This window comes from Pseudophryne corroboree, chromosome 12 (genome assembly GCF_028390025.1).
Source record: "Pseudophryne corroboree isolate aPseCor3 chromosome 12, aPseCor3.hap2, whole genome shotgun sequence".
In the NCBI taxonomy this organism is placed as follows: Eukaryota; Metazoa; Chordata; class Amphibia; order Anura; family Myobatrachidae; genus Pseudophryne; species Pseudophryne corroboree.
In genome coordinates this window covers 2,789,293-2,803,686 of record NC_086455.1, presented here as the reverse complement: position 1 = coordinate 2,803,686, position 14,394 = coordinate 2,789,293, and the positions used below count along the sequence as shown (strand labels likewise).

The window sequence follows — 14,394 nt, the reverse complement described above, 5'->3', positions numbered from 1 at the left end:
ACCGTTGGTGTGAAGTGTACTGAGAGCAATGGCGCACAGCTGCAGTGCTGTGCGCTACCTCATGAAGACTGAGAAGTCTTCAGCCGCCGATTTCTGGACCTCTTCTCTCTTCAGCATCTGCAAGGGGGTCGGCGGCGCGGCTCCGGTGACCCATCCAGGCTGTACCTGTGATCGTCCCTCTGGAGCTAGTGTCCAGTAGCCTAAGAAGCCAATCCATCCTGCACGCAGGTGAGTTCACTTCTTCTCCCCTAAGTCCCTCGTTGCAGTGAGCCTGTTGCCAGCAGGACTCACTGAAAATAAAAAACCTAATAAAACTTTTACTCTAAGCAGCTCTTTAGGAGAGCCACCTAGATTGCACCCTTCTCGGCCGGGCACAAAAACCTAACTGAGGCTTGGAGGAGGGTCATAGGGGGAGGAGCCAGTGCACACCACCTGATCCTAAAGCTTTTACTTTTGTGCCCTGTCTCCTGCGGAGACGCTAATCCCCATGGTCCTGACGGAGTCCCCAGCATCCACTTAGGACGTCAGAGAAAGGGGGGTTGAGGGAAGGGAAGCAGGCAGAGAGAATTGTAAAATTATAAGGGTCACTCACGTAATAACGGCTGTTTCGCCTCCTCTATAAGCTCCTTGGTGTGATTGAGCGTCAGTTCCAAACCACACGAGAGTGAGTCAGACACCCGGTGGACATTTTCCATGGTGTTGGCGCCTGGCCCCTGCACGGCTAAGGCCATGGTAATAAATATCATGATGGTTGTTCCTTTCCCTGAAAGAACAAACAGAGGGATTCCATATAAGGCGTGCTATACTATACACCCCAGACGCCCCTACTCCAGACATGTTGCCTAATACCTTTGTACCGAAACACTGCAGCAGTAGAGTGCTGCAACTCACTGCAAATCAGATCCCTACATTCCGTGGGACAATCAATAATGATTAGGCCCCACAGATCACCCAGATGTAACACTAAAACTATTAGACCACACTTCTCAGGGAAGGTATCCAGTCACATGGTCAACAGACACCAGGCCGACAATATCAGAATGCCGACGGTTAAGGTTAGGTACAGGACCAGGTAAGTGACCGCTGGGACACCAGGGACGGTAGATAGACATTGTATCATTCATGTAGAAAAGAGGAACGCCGACATATTGACCGTGTTGATTCTCACGTTGACCTGAAACATGTTAAAGTGATAGCTCCTGCATAACACCGTCTTACTATACATTATAATCAAGGACAATAATGATATCATACCTCACATGTGATTCCGTTCCCAGAGACCCAGAAGCCTAAATCCGGGCAGATGTCACCCGAGATCATTCGCTCTGAGTAAGAAAACATATTTTCCACAAACACCACAGAAGAGCGAGATATCAGTGCACGAGCTGTATACATGGAACAGAGTAGCGGGATAAATCACTATGGGTCCGGTTCAACTGCTTTACCCTATGGCTACCACTAGGGGGTGCAAAACCGAGCAATACAATTGTTGCTCCGTTCAGACGCCCGGCAGCTGCAGGGATGACATTTTTTCTCCAGCCGCCTGAGAGAAACGTGGTTCCAGGTGCCACGTGGATGGAGCCTAGTGGTGGCAGCAACATACTCGCCCACTGCGCAGTGGGTGGTGTCAGTAACAGGCGGTTACCGACGGTAAGAGGGAATCCCCTATTGGCCAGGTCCTGTGTAACCCAAACACAGTCTGTGATCGCTGGGTGTAGGAAGCGTCAGGTCACAGGTGTAAAGAAAACCCCAAACCTTAGGCTGATAAGTACACAGGGTTTGAAGCCTTTAAAGCTGCAATTTTTTAAAGAAAAAAGTTAAAAGTTTATTTTTTTTTAAATCCAAAGCCTGAAAAACCTTTCACTCAGCAATTCCATAATGTCCTTTTATACCACTGTCATACCTAAAATGCAGGGATTTACCCGGGAATACGGTCCCGGGATCATGCAGGGACTTACCCGGGAATACGTTCCCGGGATCATACAGGGACTTACCCGGGAATACGGTCCAGGGATCATGCAGGGACTTACCCGGGAATACGGTCCCGGGATCATACAGGGACTTACCCAGGAATACGGTCCCGGGATCATACAGGGACTTACCCGGGAATACGGTCCCGGGATCATACAGGGACGACCCGGGAATACGGTCCCGGGATCATGCAGGGACTTACCCGGGAATACGGTCCCGGGATCATACAGGGACTTACCCGGGAATACGTTCCCGGGATCATACAGGGACTTACCCGGGAATACGTTCCCGGGATCATACAGGGACTTACCCGGGAATACGTTCCCGGGATCATACAGGGACTTACCCGGGAATACGGTCCCGGGATCATACAGGGACTTACCCGGGAATACGGTCCCGGGGTCATGCAGGGACTTACCCGGGAATACGGTCCCGGGATCATACAGGGACTTACCCGGGAATACGGTCCCGGGATCATGCAGGGACTTACCCGGGAATACGGTCCCGGGATCATACAGGGACTTACCCGGGAATACGGTCCCGGGATCATACAGGGACTTACCCGGGAATACGGTCCCGGGATCATACAGGGACTTACCCGGGAATACGGTCCCGGGATCATACAGGGATTTATCCGGGAATACAGTCCCGGGATCATGCAGGGACTTACCCGGGAATACGGTCCCGGGATCATGCAGGGACTTACCCGGGAATACGGTCCCGGGATCATACAGGGACTTACCCGGGAATACGGTCCCGGGATCATACAGGGACTTACCCGGGAATACGGTCCCGGGATCATGCAGGGACTTACCCGGGAATACGGTCCCGGGATCATACAGGGACTTACCCGGGAATACGGTCCCGGGGTCATGCAGGGACTTACCCGGGAATACGGTCCCGGGATCATACAGGGACTTACCCGGGAATACGGTCCCGGGATCATGCAGGGACTTACCCGGGAATACGGTCCCGGGATCATACAGGGACTTACCCGGGAATACGGTCCCGGGATCATACAGGGACTTACCCGGGAATACGGTCCCGGGATCATACAGGGACTTACCCGGGAATACGGTCCCGGGATCATGCAGGGACTTACCCGGGAATACGGTCCCGGGATCATACAGGGACTTACCCGGGAATACGGTCCCGGGATCATGCAGGGATTTATCCGGGAATACGGTCCCGGGATCATGCAGGGACTTACCCGGGAATACGGTCCCGGGATCATACAGGGACTTACCCGGGAATACGGTCCCGGGATCATACAGGGACTTACCCGGGAATACGGTCCCGGGATCATGCAGGGACTTACCCGGGAATACGGTCCCGGGATCATACAGGGACTTACCCGGGAATACGGTCCCGGGATCATACAGGGACTTACCCGGGAATACGGTCCCGGGATCATACAGGGACTTATCCGGGAATACGGTCCTGGGATCATACAGGGACTTACCCGGGAATATGGTCGCGGGATCATGCAGGGATTTATCCGGGAATACGGTCCCGGGATCATGCAGGGACTTACCCGGGAATACGGCCCCGGGATCATGCAGGGACTTACCCGGGAATACGGTCCCGGGATCATACAGGGACTTACCCAGGTAAGGCGCCTTTCACACCGCAGTCAGCAGCCTGGCATATTGCCGGGTTGCTGGCGTCAGCAGTGACGGCGCATGGAGATTACATGACCTCCAAGCGCCGCCCATACATAGAGTGAACTGGAGCCAGGTCGCGTCGGCCCGGCTCCCGTTCACACCACACATTAACACGGGTTATGTGCGTTCATGTGCCAAAAACCTGTGTTCAGAGGTGCTGGTGTGAACGGGGTATGAGTATCTCTCTGTATATTATGAAGCTGTTCTGTACTTTATTGTGTATATACTGTATGATGGGCCTAATTCAGACCTGATCGCTCGCTAGGGTTTTTTTTGCAGCGCTACGATCAGATCGTCGCCGCCCATAGAGGAGTGTATTTACGTTTTTGAAAGTGTGCGATCGCCTGTGTAGCAGCTGTACAAACAGATCTTGTGCAGTCTCTGCGCAGCTCAGAACTTACTCAGCCGCTGCGATCACATCAGCCTGTCCAGGACCAGAATTGACGTCAGACACCCGCCCTGCAAACGCTTGGACACGCCTGCGTTTTTCCAACCACTCCCAGAAAACGGTCAGCTGCCACCCACAAACGCCCTCTTCCTGTCAATCTCCTTGCTATCGGCCGTGCAAATGGATTCGTCGCACAAACCCAACGCTTAGTGGCGATCCGCTTTGTACCTGAGCGATGCGCCTGTGCATTGCGGTGCATACGCATGCGCAGTTCTGACCTGATCACAGCGCTGCAAAAAATGCTAGCGAGCAGGTCTGAATCAGGCCCTATGTTCATTCTATCTGTTAAGCGCCTTGAATCCTATAGGAGAAAGAGCGCTATATAAACAAAATTATTATTATTTAGGTGTCTAGACTAGACCCATGTGCTGAAAATGGCCGTCGCGGCACTGAAGGGGTTAACCCTTGTGCTGCGGCGCCATTTTTAAATGAACCTATCGACGCCTGTCACCATTCTTTAAAATGTATTACCGGCGCTAAGCGCCAAGTGTGTAATTATGTATTTTAAATGTGTTTAAGGTTGTTAGGTGCGGTGGTCTCGGAACCTCTCCGGCGTCCGCGGCAAAGCAGTATGCACTGGAGGGCTGGGGGTAAAGAGCCGCTGCAGCCGGGAGACCTGTCCAAGGCTGCAGCGCCCGGTACCAATCGATGGGGTCCGGGAGCAGAGCAGCACAATGTGGAAGGTCTGTATACTGTATTAACCCCCCGGGGCACCGGGAGAGAAGGGAGCCATCCCTATGCTGTGCAAAGGCTGCAATGATACTGCGAGTTAACTCCCAGGGCGATGTTCTTGGGAAGTGGGGAGGGGCGATGCTGTGCACCAGGGGCTGCTGTAGTCGGACACACTCCTAGGGCTCCATGTAGGGGACCAGGAGTCTCTCTCCTTGTGCCCCAGCACTACGAGGCCGTTGGTTCCCGAGTGCTGCACACAAAGGGTTCAGGCTAGTCGTCTCCCTGTGCGGCAATATGCCGAATTAACCACCGTTGCTCCCTGGGGTAGGGGAGGCATGGCCCGGAGGGGGTTATAGTCCCGGCACTGAGGAAAGTCAGCAAAATGCTGGGACGTGTAAGAGTTAACCCCTGCTGCAGACGGGAGCCCAGACCCGGAGCTGCAGGGCTGTGAGCCAACGCCCAGAGCAACCATGTCAGGGTTAAGGTGCTGCTGCAGCCAGGATGATTGTCCTGGGCTGCAGGGCTACGGAAGCCCAGCGCAAACAGCTAAATGTTTTCATGGAGCTCCATCTGAGTGGGCAGGAAACCCTGCCAGGGGATCTTGTCTGCCCATCTCTGGAGACTGGCTTCAGGCTTGAGGTACTGTAGGAGGCTTGGTCTCCTGGCAGATTCCTGGAGGAAGTTTGTGGAAGGAGCCTGCTGCCCCAGTACTGGTTACATGGCAGACTTGTTCAGCAGGGTTATCCCCTCAGGACCCTGTTCAGGATGGTCAGTGCACTAATTGCTACAACCCTCCTTCCCAGTCCACCTCAGCAGAACATGCACAGGAACCCCCATGGGCTTCCTTCTCACAGCTCCTCAAATAAATATCAGCCCCCGCTCAGCCTCCTACCATGGGAATTCCGCAGAAGATGCAACCAGCCCTGCTAAATCCTCCCATGCTCCCTATGCATCCCCCCTGGGTGGATGTACTGTCCCGCTCAGTGCAAAATTTAGCAATAACCTCTGCTGCATTCCAGGCGGAAAAAACTATAACCGCCAAACCACAAAGGCGTACTATAAAATCCTCACAGTTGACACAGCTTTTTTACTCTAAGGAATCCTTTAGGGAGCAAGATCAGATAGACGCTTCTCTCCTCGACTTCTCAGTTGAGGTTAAAGCGTCATTCTACAATATAATACCTGCCCCAGTAAAAGCGGTGAAATATATTCTGGAGATAGAGGATGAACATCCTGCTCCTAAATCAAAGTCTCCAGTATTCAAGTTAAAGCTCAATTTCCTCAGTCAGAACAGCTTACGAAACTTATGCAAGAAGCTTGGGCTAGCATGCAGTTTCAAATACCAAAACGGTTAACTACCTTTTACCATCTTCTAGCAGGAGAATGTGAAAGGCCCCCCCAATGGTGGATTCTCATGTAGCACGCCTAGTCCGCAGCTCCTCCTTACATATACCACCTGCGTCTTCGCTGAAGGATACTACGGATAGGACAGTTGAAACTTGCCTCAAATCCATACTCTCTCTCAGAGGCTATCACTAGGCCAGCTATGGACTCAGCCTGGGAGGCAAAAGCCACTGAAAGTTGGGCACATGCCCTGGAAGACAGCATGCCATCTGATGCTAACAGCCTCTTATATCGGGGAAGCACTCTGAAAACAGGACTCCTAGCTTCTAAGGTCTCCACTACGTCTGTGGCCGTACGTCACGTAATCTGGCTACAATCATGGAAAGCGGATAGTGACTCCAAAAAAGGGGTTTGAATCTCTGCCGTTTACAGGAGACATCCTGTTTGGTAAAAAATTGTATGAGAAAGTGGCTACGCTATCAGCCTCTTAGTCTGCCTTTCTAACCTCAGCAGCTCCCCCGAGGCCAAAAACTAGCTACACCCGGTCCTTTCGTCTCCAGGGAAAGCTAAAGGACAACCATTTCCACGTCAGTCAACCTCCAGCAGGATTGCCAAGCACCGTATGATACAAGCCTGGGCTACCGACACCCAGTCGCCAAGGCCAATGACAAACTCGCCACCTGATGGGGCAGGCCTCCTCCTGGGGTATTCCAGGGTGGGAGACCAACTTCTCTGGTTTGCAACCACCTGGTGTAGTACCACCATGGAGGCCTCGGTGCAGGAAATAGTCTCCCACGGGTACGCTCTCACATTTCTGAGGTGGCCCCCTCAACAGTTCTTTTGTACGGGTCCTCCAAAGGACCCTGCCAGGGCCATAGCACTTCAAAAGGCTATCGAGTCTCTGCCAGATGCAGGACTAATAATTCCAGTTCCCTTGGTACACAGAGGAAGGGGGGTTTATTCTACCCTATACTTAGTTCAAGAGCCCAATGGGTCTCATCAACATATTCTTAATTGACTTTTGGCCTGTCTACCCGCCCATGGTTCTTTACCAAAATAATGGCTGTTATGGTGGCCCAACTAAATCGCCAGCGAGTCCGACTCCTCCCTTATCTGGACGATTTGCTCATTCTGCCACAATCTCCGGAGGTACTGTACTTCATCATTACATGCAGATTACCATCATATTTCTACAGGACGATGGATGGATCATCAATTGGGAAAAATCCTCACTGATTCCTTCCCAACAGATGCTACATCTAGGAGCTCTCTTGGACACACAAGTGCAAAGGATCTTCCTGCCAGCAGACAAGATTTCCGCACTACAAATGTGAGTACGCAAACGCCTTCACAGACGCAGAGTTCCAATTCACTCAGCACTCAAGTGGACCTCATGGCCTCTCGTCACAATTCACTCAGCAATTCAGGTCCTGGGGTCTACCTTTGATATGTTGGAATACGCCCAATTCCACTCCAGGACCCTTCAACAACTAATTCTGTTCAGGTGGAAAGGACAACAACAGATTCTCAGAGCTCAGATGTTGGTCCTCTCTCCAGAGGTTCACCTCTTCCTGGCCTGGTGGCTTCAAAAATATCACCTGGACAAAAGTCGTCCCTTCTAGATATCGGATTGGATGCTTCTGACCACAAATGCCAGTCTCCGAGGATAGGGCGCAGTAACCGGCCAATACTCCTTCCAGGGTCAGTGGACTAACACTGAGAGTCTATTACCAATCAATGTTCTAGAATTGTGCTTGGTTTACAGAGCTTTCAAGGTAGCAAAGTACATTCTCCAGGGCAAACCAGTTCAGGTCCAGTTCAACGCCACCGCGGTGGCCTACCTCAACCAGCAGGGAGGAACTCACAGTCAGATGGAATGCAAGAGGTGGCGCAGATTCTTCTGTGGGCTGAACGCTACCACCAAGCAATCTCAGCGGTGTTCATTCTGGGAGTTCTGAATTGGGAAGCGGACTTCCTCAGCGATGAAGACGTATATGCAGGAGAGTGGGCTCTACACCCACAAGTATTGCAACAGCTCATAGACAAATGGGACCTTCCGGTGGTGGACCTCATGGCCTCTAGTCACAACAACAAACTTCCTGTGTATGGCTCCTGAACAAAAGACCCCGCAGCAGCCTTCGTGGACACTCTGACAGTGAAGTGGACATTCACTCTGGCGCACCTATTTCCTCCGGTTGCCTTTGTGTCATGAGTCCTTCGCAAGTTCAAGCAGGAGGGAGGCATGATCACACTCATAGCCTCAGGAAGGCCCAGGTGCCATTGGTTCACAGACCTTTACAGTCTCTCCATAAGTGACCCTCTGCCACTTCCTCTGCAACCAGATATATTGTCCTAAAGTCCTTGTTTACACCCGTACTTAGCTCGCCTGTCTTTAACGGCATGGCTCTTGAGTCATCCCTCTTAACATCAATGGGTTTATCTTGCCATGTAATTCAGACTATGCTAAATGCACGGAAGCAGGCTTCGGCACGTTTTTACTACAGGGTGTGGCACACTTCTTTCCAGTGGTGTGCCTCTAAGACCTATGACTCTCCCATGTTCCGGATATCTAGGATCATGGCTTTTCTCCAGGCAGGATTGGATCTCAGTCTCCGACTTGCTTCATTTAAAGTGCATGTCTCAGCTTTGTCTATATTGTTCCAATGTAGGATTGCCATACTGCCTGATGTTCGAACCTCTTTACAGGGAGTACTTCAGATTCAGCCTCCGTTTATCCCTTTTGTTGCTCCATGGGATCTATATATTGTTCTCCAGGCCCTAAAAGAGACCCCATACGAACCTCTGGACTCGGTAGACCTTAAATGGCTCACGGCAAAGACTCTTTTTCTTCTGGCTATTGCATCAGCAAGACAAATGTCAGATTTGGCAGGTCTCTTCTGTAGATCACACACTCTCATTTTTCATCCAGATAGAGCTGTTCTTCGGACCAGACCAGAATACGTCCCCAAGGTGGTATCTAGCTTTCACCTAAACAAGGAAAATAGGAATTTAATTACCTACCGGTAAATACTTTTCTCGTAGTCCGTAGAGGATACTGGGGTCCACATTAGTACCATGGGTTATAGACGGGTCCACTTGGAGACATGGGCACTTTAAGAAATGGATAGTGTGGGCTGGCTCCTCCCTCTATGCCCCTCCTACCAGACTCTAGGAAACTGTGCCCGAGGAGACGGCCATACTTTGAGAGAAGGATATAAAAGGATAGTGGTGAGATTAAGAACCAGCACACACAATTAGAGGAAAGCCAAGCTAACCAAACATTAAACCAGGAACAGCAACAGCTGAACCACCAATGCTTAACCAAGTAACAGTGCAGGAAGAAACGAAGCACTGGGCGGGCGCCCAGTATCCTCTAAGGACCACGAGAAAAGTATTTACCGGTAGGTAATTAAAAATAGGATTTTAATTACCTACCAGTAAATCCTTTTCTCGTAGTCCGTAGAGGATGCTGGGGTCCACATTAGTACCATGGGGTATAGACGGGTCCACCAGGAGCCATGGGCACTTTAAGGGTTTAATAGTGTGGGCTGGCTCCTCCCTCTATGCCACTCCTACCAGACTCAGTCTAGAAACTGTGCCCGAGGAGACGGACATACAGGAAATACACAGATAGTGGTGAGATTCACACCAGCTCAAACGTAACAACAGAAACCAAGCTAACGAGCTTGAAACACTTCAGCAACGGCTGAACAAAAGTACTTAACCAAGTAACTATACAGTACCTAACCAAGTAATAAGGCAGTACTGAACCAAGTAACAACTGCAGGAAAAGAAGCGCTGGACGGGCGCCCAGCATCCTCTACGGACTACGAGAAAAGGATTTACCGGTAGGTAATTAAAATCCTATTTTCTCTTACATCCTAGAGGATGCTGGGGTCCACATTAGTACCATGGGGATGTACCAAAGCTCCCAATACAGGAGGGAGAGTGCGGAGGCTCCTGCAGAACAGATTGACCAAACTTTAGGTCCTCAGAGGTCAAAGTATCGAACTTGTAGAACTTAGCAAACGTGTTCGATCCTGACCAAGTAGCCACTCAGCAAAGTTGTCAAGCCGAGACACCCCGGGCAGCTGCCCAGGAAGAAGCCAACTTACGAGTAGAGTGGGCCTAAACAGATTTTGGACACGGCAAGCCTGCCGTAGAAAAAGCATGCTGGATAGTACACTTGATCCAGTGAGAAATCGTCTGCTTAGAAGCAGGACACCCAGTCTTGTTGCGATCATAAAGGACAAACAGAGCGTTCGACTTTGTGACGAGAAGTTCTCTTCACATAAATCTTCAAAGCCCGCACAACATCCAAGGACTTTTAGGTAATTGAGGAGTCCGTAGCCACTGGCACCACAATAGGTTGGTTGATATGAAAGGTTGGTTGATATGAAAAGCCGACACAACTTCGGAAGAAACTGCTGACGCGTCCTGAGCTCAGCTCTATCTTCATGAAAGATCAAGCAGGGGCTCTAGCAGGACAATGCCCCCAATTCTGACACACGTCTAGCAGATGCCAATGTCAACAGTGTGACCACCTTCCAAGTAAGAAACTTGACCTCAACCTCCTGTAAAGGCTCGAACCAAACCGATTGCAGGAACTGCAGCACCCCACTGAGATCCCAAGGTGCCGTAGGAGGCACAAAGGGAGGTTGGATGTGCAGAACCCCTTTCAAGAAAGTATGAACCTCAGGGAGGGCAGCCAATTATTTCTGGAAGAAAATGGACAAAGCTGAAATCTGGAATTTTATGGGGCCCAGACGCAGGCCCACATCCACTCCTGCTTGCAGGAAAAGGAGAAACCGTCCAAGTTGAAATTCCCCCGTAGGAAACTTCTTGGATTCACACCAAGACACATACTTTTTCCAAATGCAATGGTAATGTCTTCACGCTACTCCTTTCCTTGCCTGTATCAGGGTACGAATAACCTTGTTCGGAATGCCCTTCCAAGCTAAGATCTGGCGTTCAGCCTCCATATCGTCAAACGTAGCCGTGGTAAGTCTTGATAAGCGAACGGCCCCTGTTGCAGAAGGTCCTCTCGAAGAGGAAGAGGACTCGGATCTTCCAGCAGTAACTCCAGAAAATCTGCATACCAAGCCCTTCTTGGCCAGTCCGGAGCCATGCGGATCACCTGAACTCTTGTTCTTTTGATTAGTTTGAGAATCCTTGGGATGAGTGGAAGTGGAGGGAACACATACACTGATTTGAACACCCACAGAGTTACCAGGGCGTCCACTGCCACTGCTTGTGGATCCCTAGACCTGGAACAGGGCCTCACGCCTCAACAAGAAGCTTCGACGGCAATCATGTCTATTTGAGGTACGCCCCAAAGACTTGTCATCTCTGCGAACACCTCTGTCGACCTTTTGACCTGACGACCTAGAACATGTCGACCTATAAACCCTGTCGACCTTGAAAACATGTCGACCTAAAGTGGTCGACCTAAACATTGTCGACCTAGACATTATCGATCTTCAGACCAGATCCCCTGAGACTTGCATCCGTGGTTAGAAGTATCCAATTCTGAATCCCGAACCTGCGGCCCTCTAGTAGGTGAGAGGTTTGCAGACACCAGAGGAGCGAGATTCTGGATATTTGGAGACAGACGTATTCTCTGGTGCATGTGAAGATGAGATCCTGACCATTTGCCCAGGAGATCAAGTAGGAAGGACCGTGAATGAAATCTTCCGGGTAGGTTCTCCACACTCTTCTTGGATTCCGCATCCGCAGACCATTGGCACAGCCAGAGTCCCCTGCGTGCCGAGACAGCTATGTAAGAAGCTCTCGCGTTCAGATGTCCGGGGTCTTTCATGGCTTCCACCATGAAACCTACAGAATCCTGTATGTGACGTAAAAATAATTCAATGTCACGTCTATTCATAGAATCTAAGTCCTCTACTAAAGTGCCTGAACACTTTACAATGGCTTTAGAAATCCATGCACAAGCAATAGTGGGTCTTAAAGCTACGCCATTTGCGGTGTATAAAGATTTGAGTGTAGTCTCAATCTTGCAGTCGGCCGGCTCTTTTAAAGCGGTGGACCCAGGTACAGGTAAAACCACTTTTTTAGACAACCTAGAAACAGAAGCGTCAACCACCGCCGGGTTTTCACACTTTTTCCTATCCTCCTCAGGGAAAGGAAAAGCAAAGAGAATCCTTTCAGGTATCTGAAACTTTTTCTCCGGGTTTTCCCAGGAGTTGTTAAACAATGCGTTCAAATCTTTAGATGCAGGGAAGGTAAGGGAGGCTTTCTTATTGTCAGTAAAGTAAGCCTCCTCCACCTGCTCAGGAACCTTATCAGTAATGTGTAAAACATCCCTAATAGCCTCAATCACGAGATGCACCCCCTTAGCAGGGAATGCTTCCCCCCCGTATATATCACCATCACCTGAATCAGAGTCGGAATCCGTGTCGACATGCATTATTTGTGCAAGAGCACGCTTTTTAGGAAATACATCAGGGGTCTTGGATGAGGTAGCGGGAGCTGAATATGACAAAACCTCTACAGATCTTTTCAAAACCTGTGTTTCAGTCTCATTATGAGCTATCCTAGATGAAATCTGGGATATCATTCCCTTAATAGAAGCCACCCATTGGGGATCGGATTCAGAAGGCTGAGACAGTATATTGCATTCCTGAGTACATGGAATAGACTCTTCAGGAGAAGATACACACTCTGCAGCACAAGACACAGAGTCCCTAGACATGGTAACGCAAGATATATAAATATACACACACACACACAGGAAAATGTCAGACACAATTTCCCCCAGAGTACCTTCAGAGAGACACAGAGTATAAGGAGCCAGCCACACAGCGCCCCAGTAGGCAGTTATATGATAAATGCCTGGCGCTGACTGAGTAACCTTAATAGATTACACAGCAAATAACACTCTCCCCCCTCTTCTGCAACCCCCTGGTATCGCACGGGATAGCTGGAGTTATATGGAGGGTCAGCGCTCCCTGACAGCGTCTCTGTAGCTGTGATCTGCAGGGAGAAAATGGCGCTGGTGTGTGCTGGATCCGCTCTGAGAAGCCCCGCCCCCTGTAAGGGCGCATCTTCCCGCACTTGTTAGTTTATACTGGCCAGAGGTTTGCTGCAGCTAACAGTGGGATTAGCCCGTTAGCCTAGTTTGACCAGTGTTAGGCTATTGCGCTGGCCCAGGATGCCCCTCACAGCGCCGCACCTATGGTACCGCTGAGCCCTCCGGAGCGCAGCCTGTCAGCGCTGTGCTCCGACCCTTATGCCGCCATTCCCGCCGGTGATCCGCTTATCTGGGCACCGGCGTCATACTCACCACTCCATCTTCTGGCTCTGTTATGGGGTGGCAGCCGTGCTGCGGGAGTGAGCGGTCGCCACGGGGGCTTGCGATTATCACCCTCAGGAGCTCAGTGTCCTGTCAGCGGAGATAAGGGCCATTAACATCAAGGGTAGGACACTACTCCCCCCTAAGTCCCACGAAGCAGGGCGGCTGTTGCCAGCAGCCTTCCTGTAGCCTAACTCTTTAAAAATAAGAATTTACTTACCGATAATTCTATTTCTCGTAGTCCGTAGTGGATGCTGGGGACTCCGTCAGGACCATGGGGAATAGCGGCTCCGCAGGAGACAGGGCACAAAAGTAAAAGCTTTAGGATCAGGTGGTGTGCACTGGCTCCTCCCCCTTTGACCCTCCTCCAAGCCTCAGTTAGGATACTGTGCCCGGACGAGCGTACACAATAAGGAAGGATCTTGAATCCCGGGTAAGACTCATACCAGCCACACCAATCACACTGTACAACCTGTGATCTGAACCCAGTTAACAGCATGATAACAGCGGAGCCTCTGAAAAGATGGCTCACAACAATAATAACCCGATTTTTGTAACAATAACTATGTACAAGTATTGCAGACAATCCGCACTTGGGATGGGCGCCCAGCATCCACTACGGACTACGAGAAATAGAATTATCGGTAAGTAAATTCTTATTTTCTCTGACGTCCTAAGTGGATGCTGGGGACTCCGTCAGGACCATGGGGATTATACCAAAGCTCCCAAACGGGCGGGAGAGTGCGGATGACTCTGCAGCACCGAGTGAGAGAACTCCAGGTCCTCCTCAGCCAGGGTGTGCCTCTGACCAAGTAGCAGCTCGGCAAAGTTGTAAAGCCGAGACCCCTCGGGCAGCCGCCCAAGATGAGCCCACCTTCCTTGTGGAATGGGCATTTACATATTTTGGCTGTGGCAGGCCTGCCACAGAATGTGCAAGCTGAATTGTACTACACATCCAACTAGCAATCGTCTGCTTAGAAGCA

The 14,394-nt window shown here is 50.7% G+C and overlaps 1 protein-coding gene across 1 annotated transcript in view; it reads right to left on the bottom strand.

Moving 5' to 3' along the window:
* Positions 1 to 14,394, bottom strand: part of DCST2 (DC-STAMP domain containing 2) — a 140,798-nt gene that overhangs the window by 108,749 nt on the left and 17,655 nt on the right. The window contains exon 2 of the mRNA XM_063947728.1: positions 593 to 763. Within this exon, the coding sequence (XP_063803798.1) occupies positions 593 to 763 (171 nt within the window). The remainder of the gene's footprint in view (positions 1 to 592; positions 764 to 14,394) is intronic.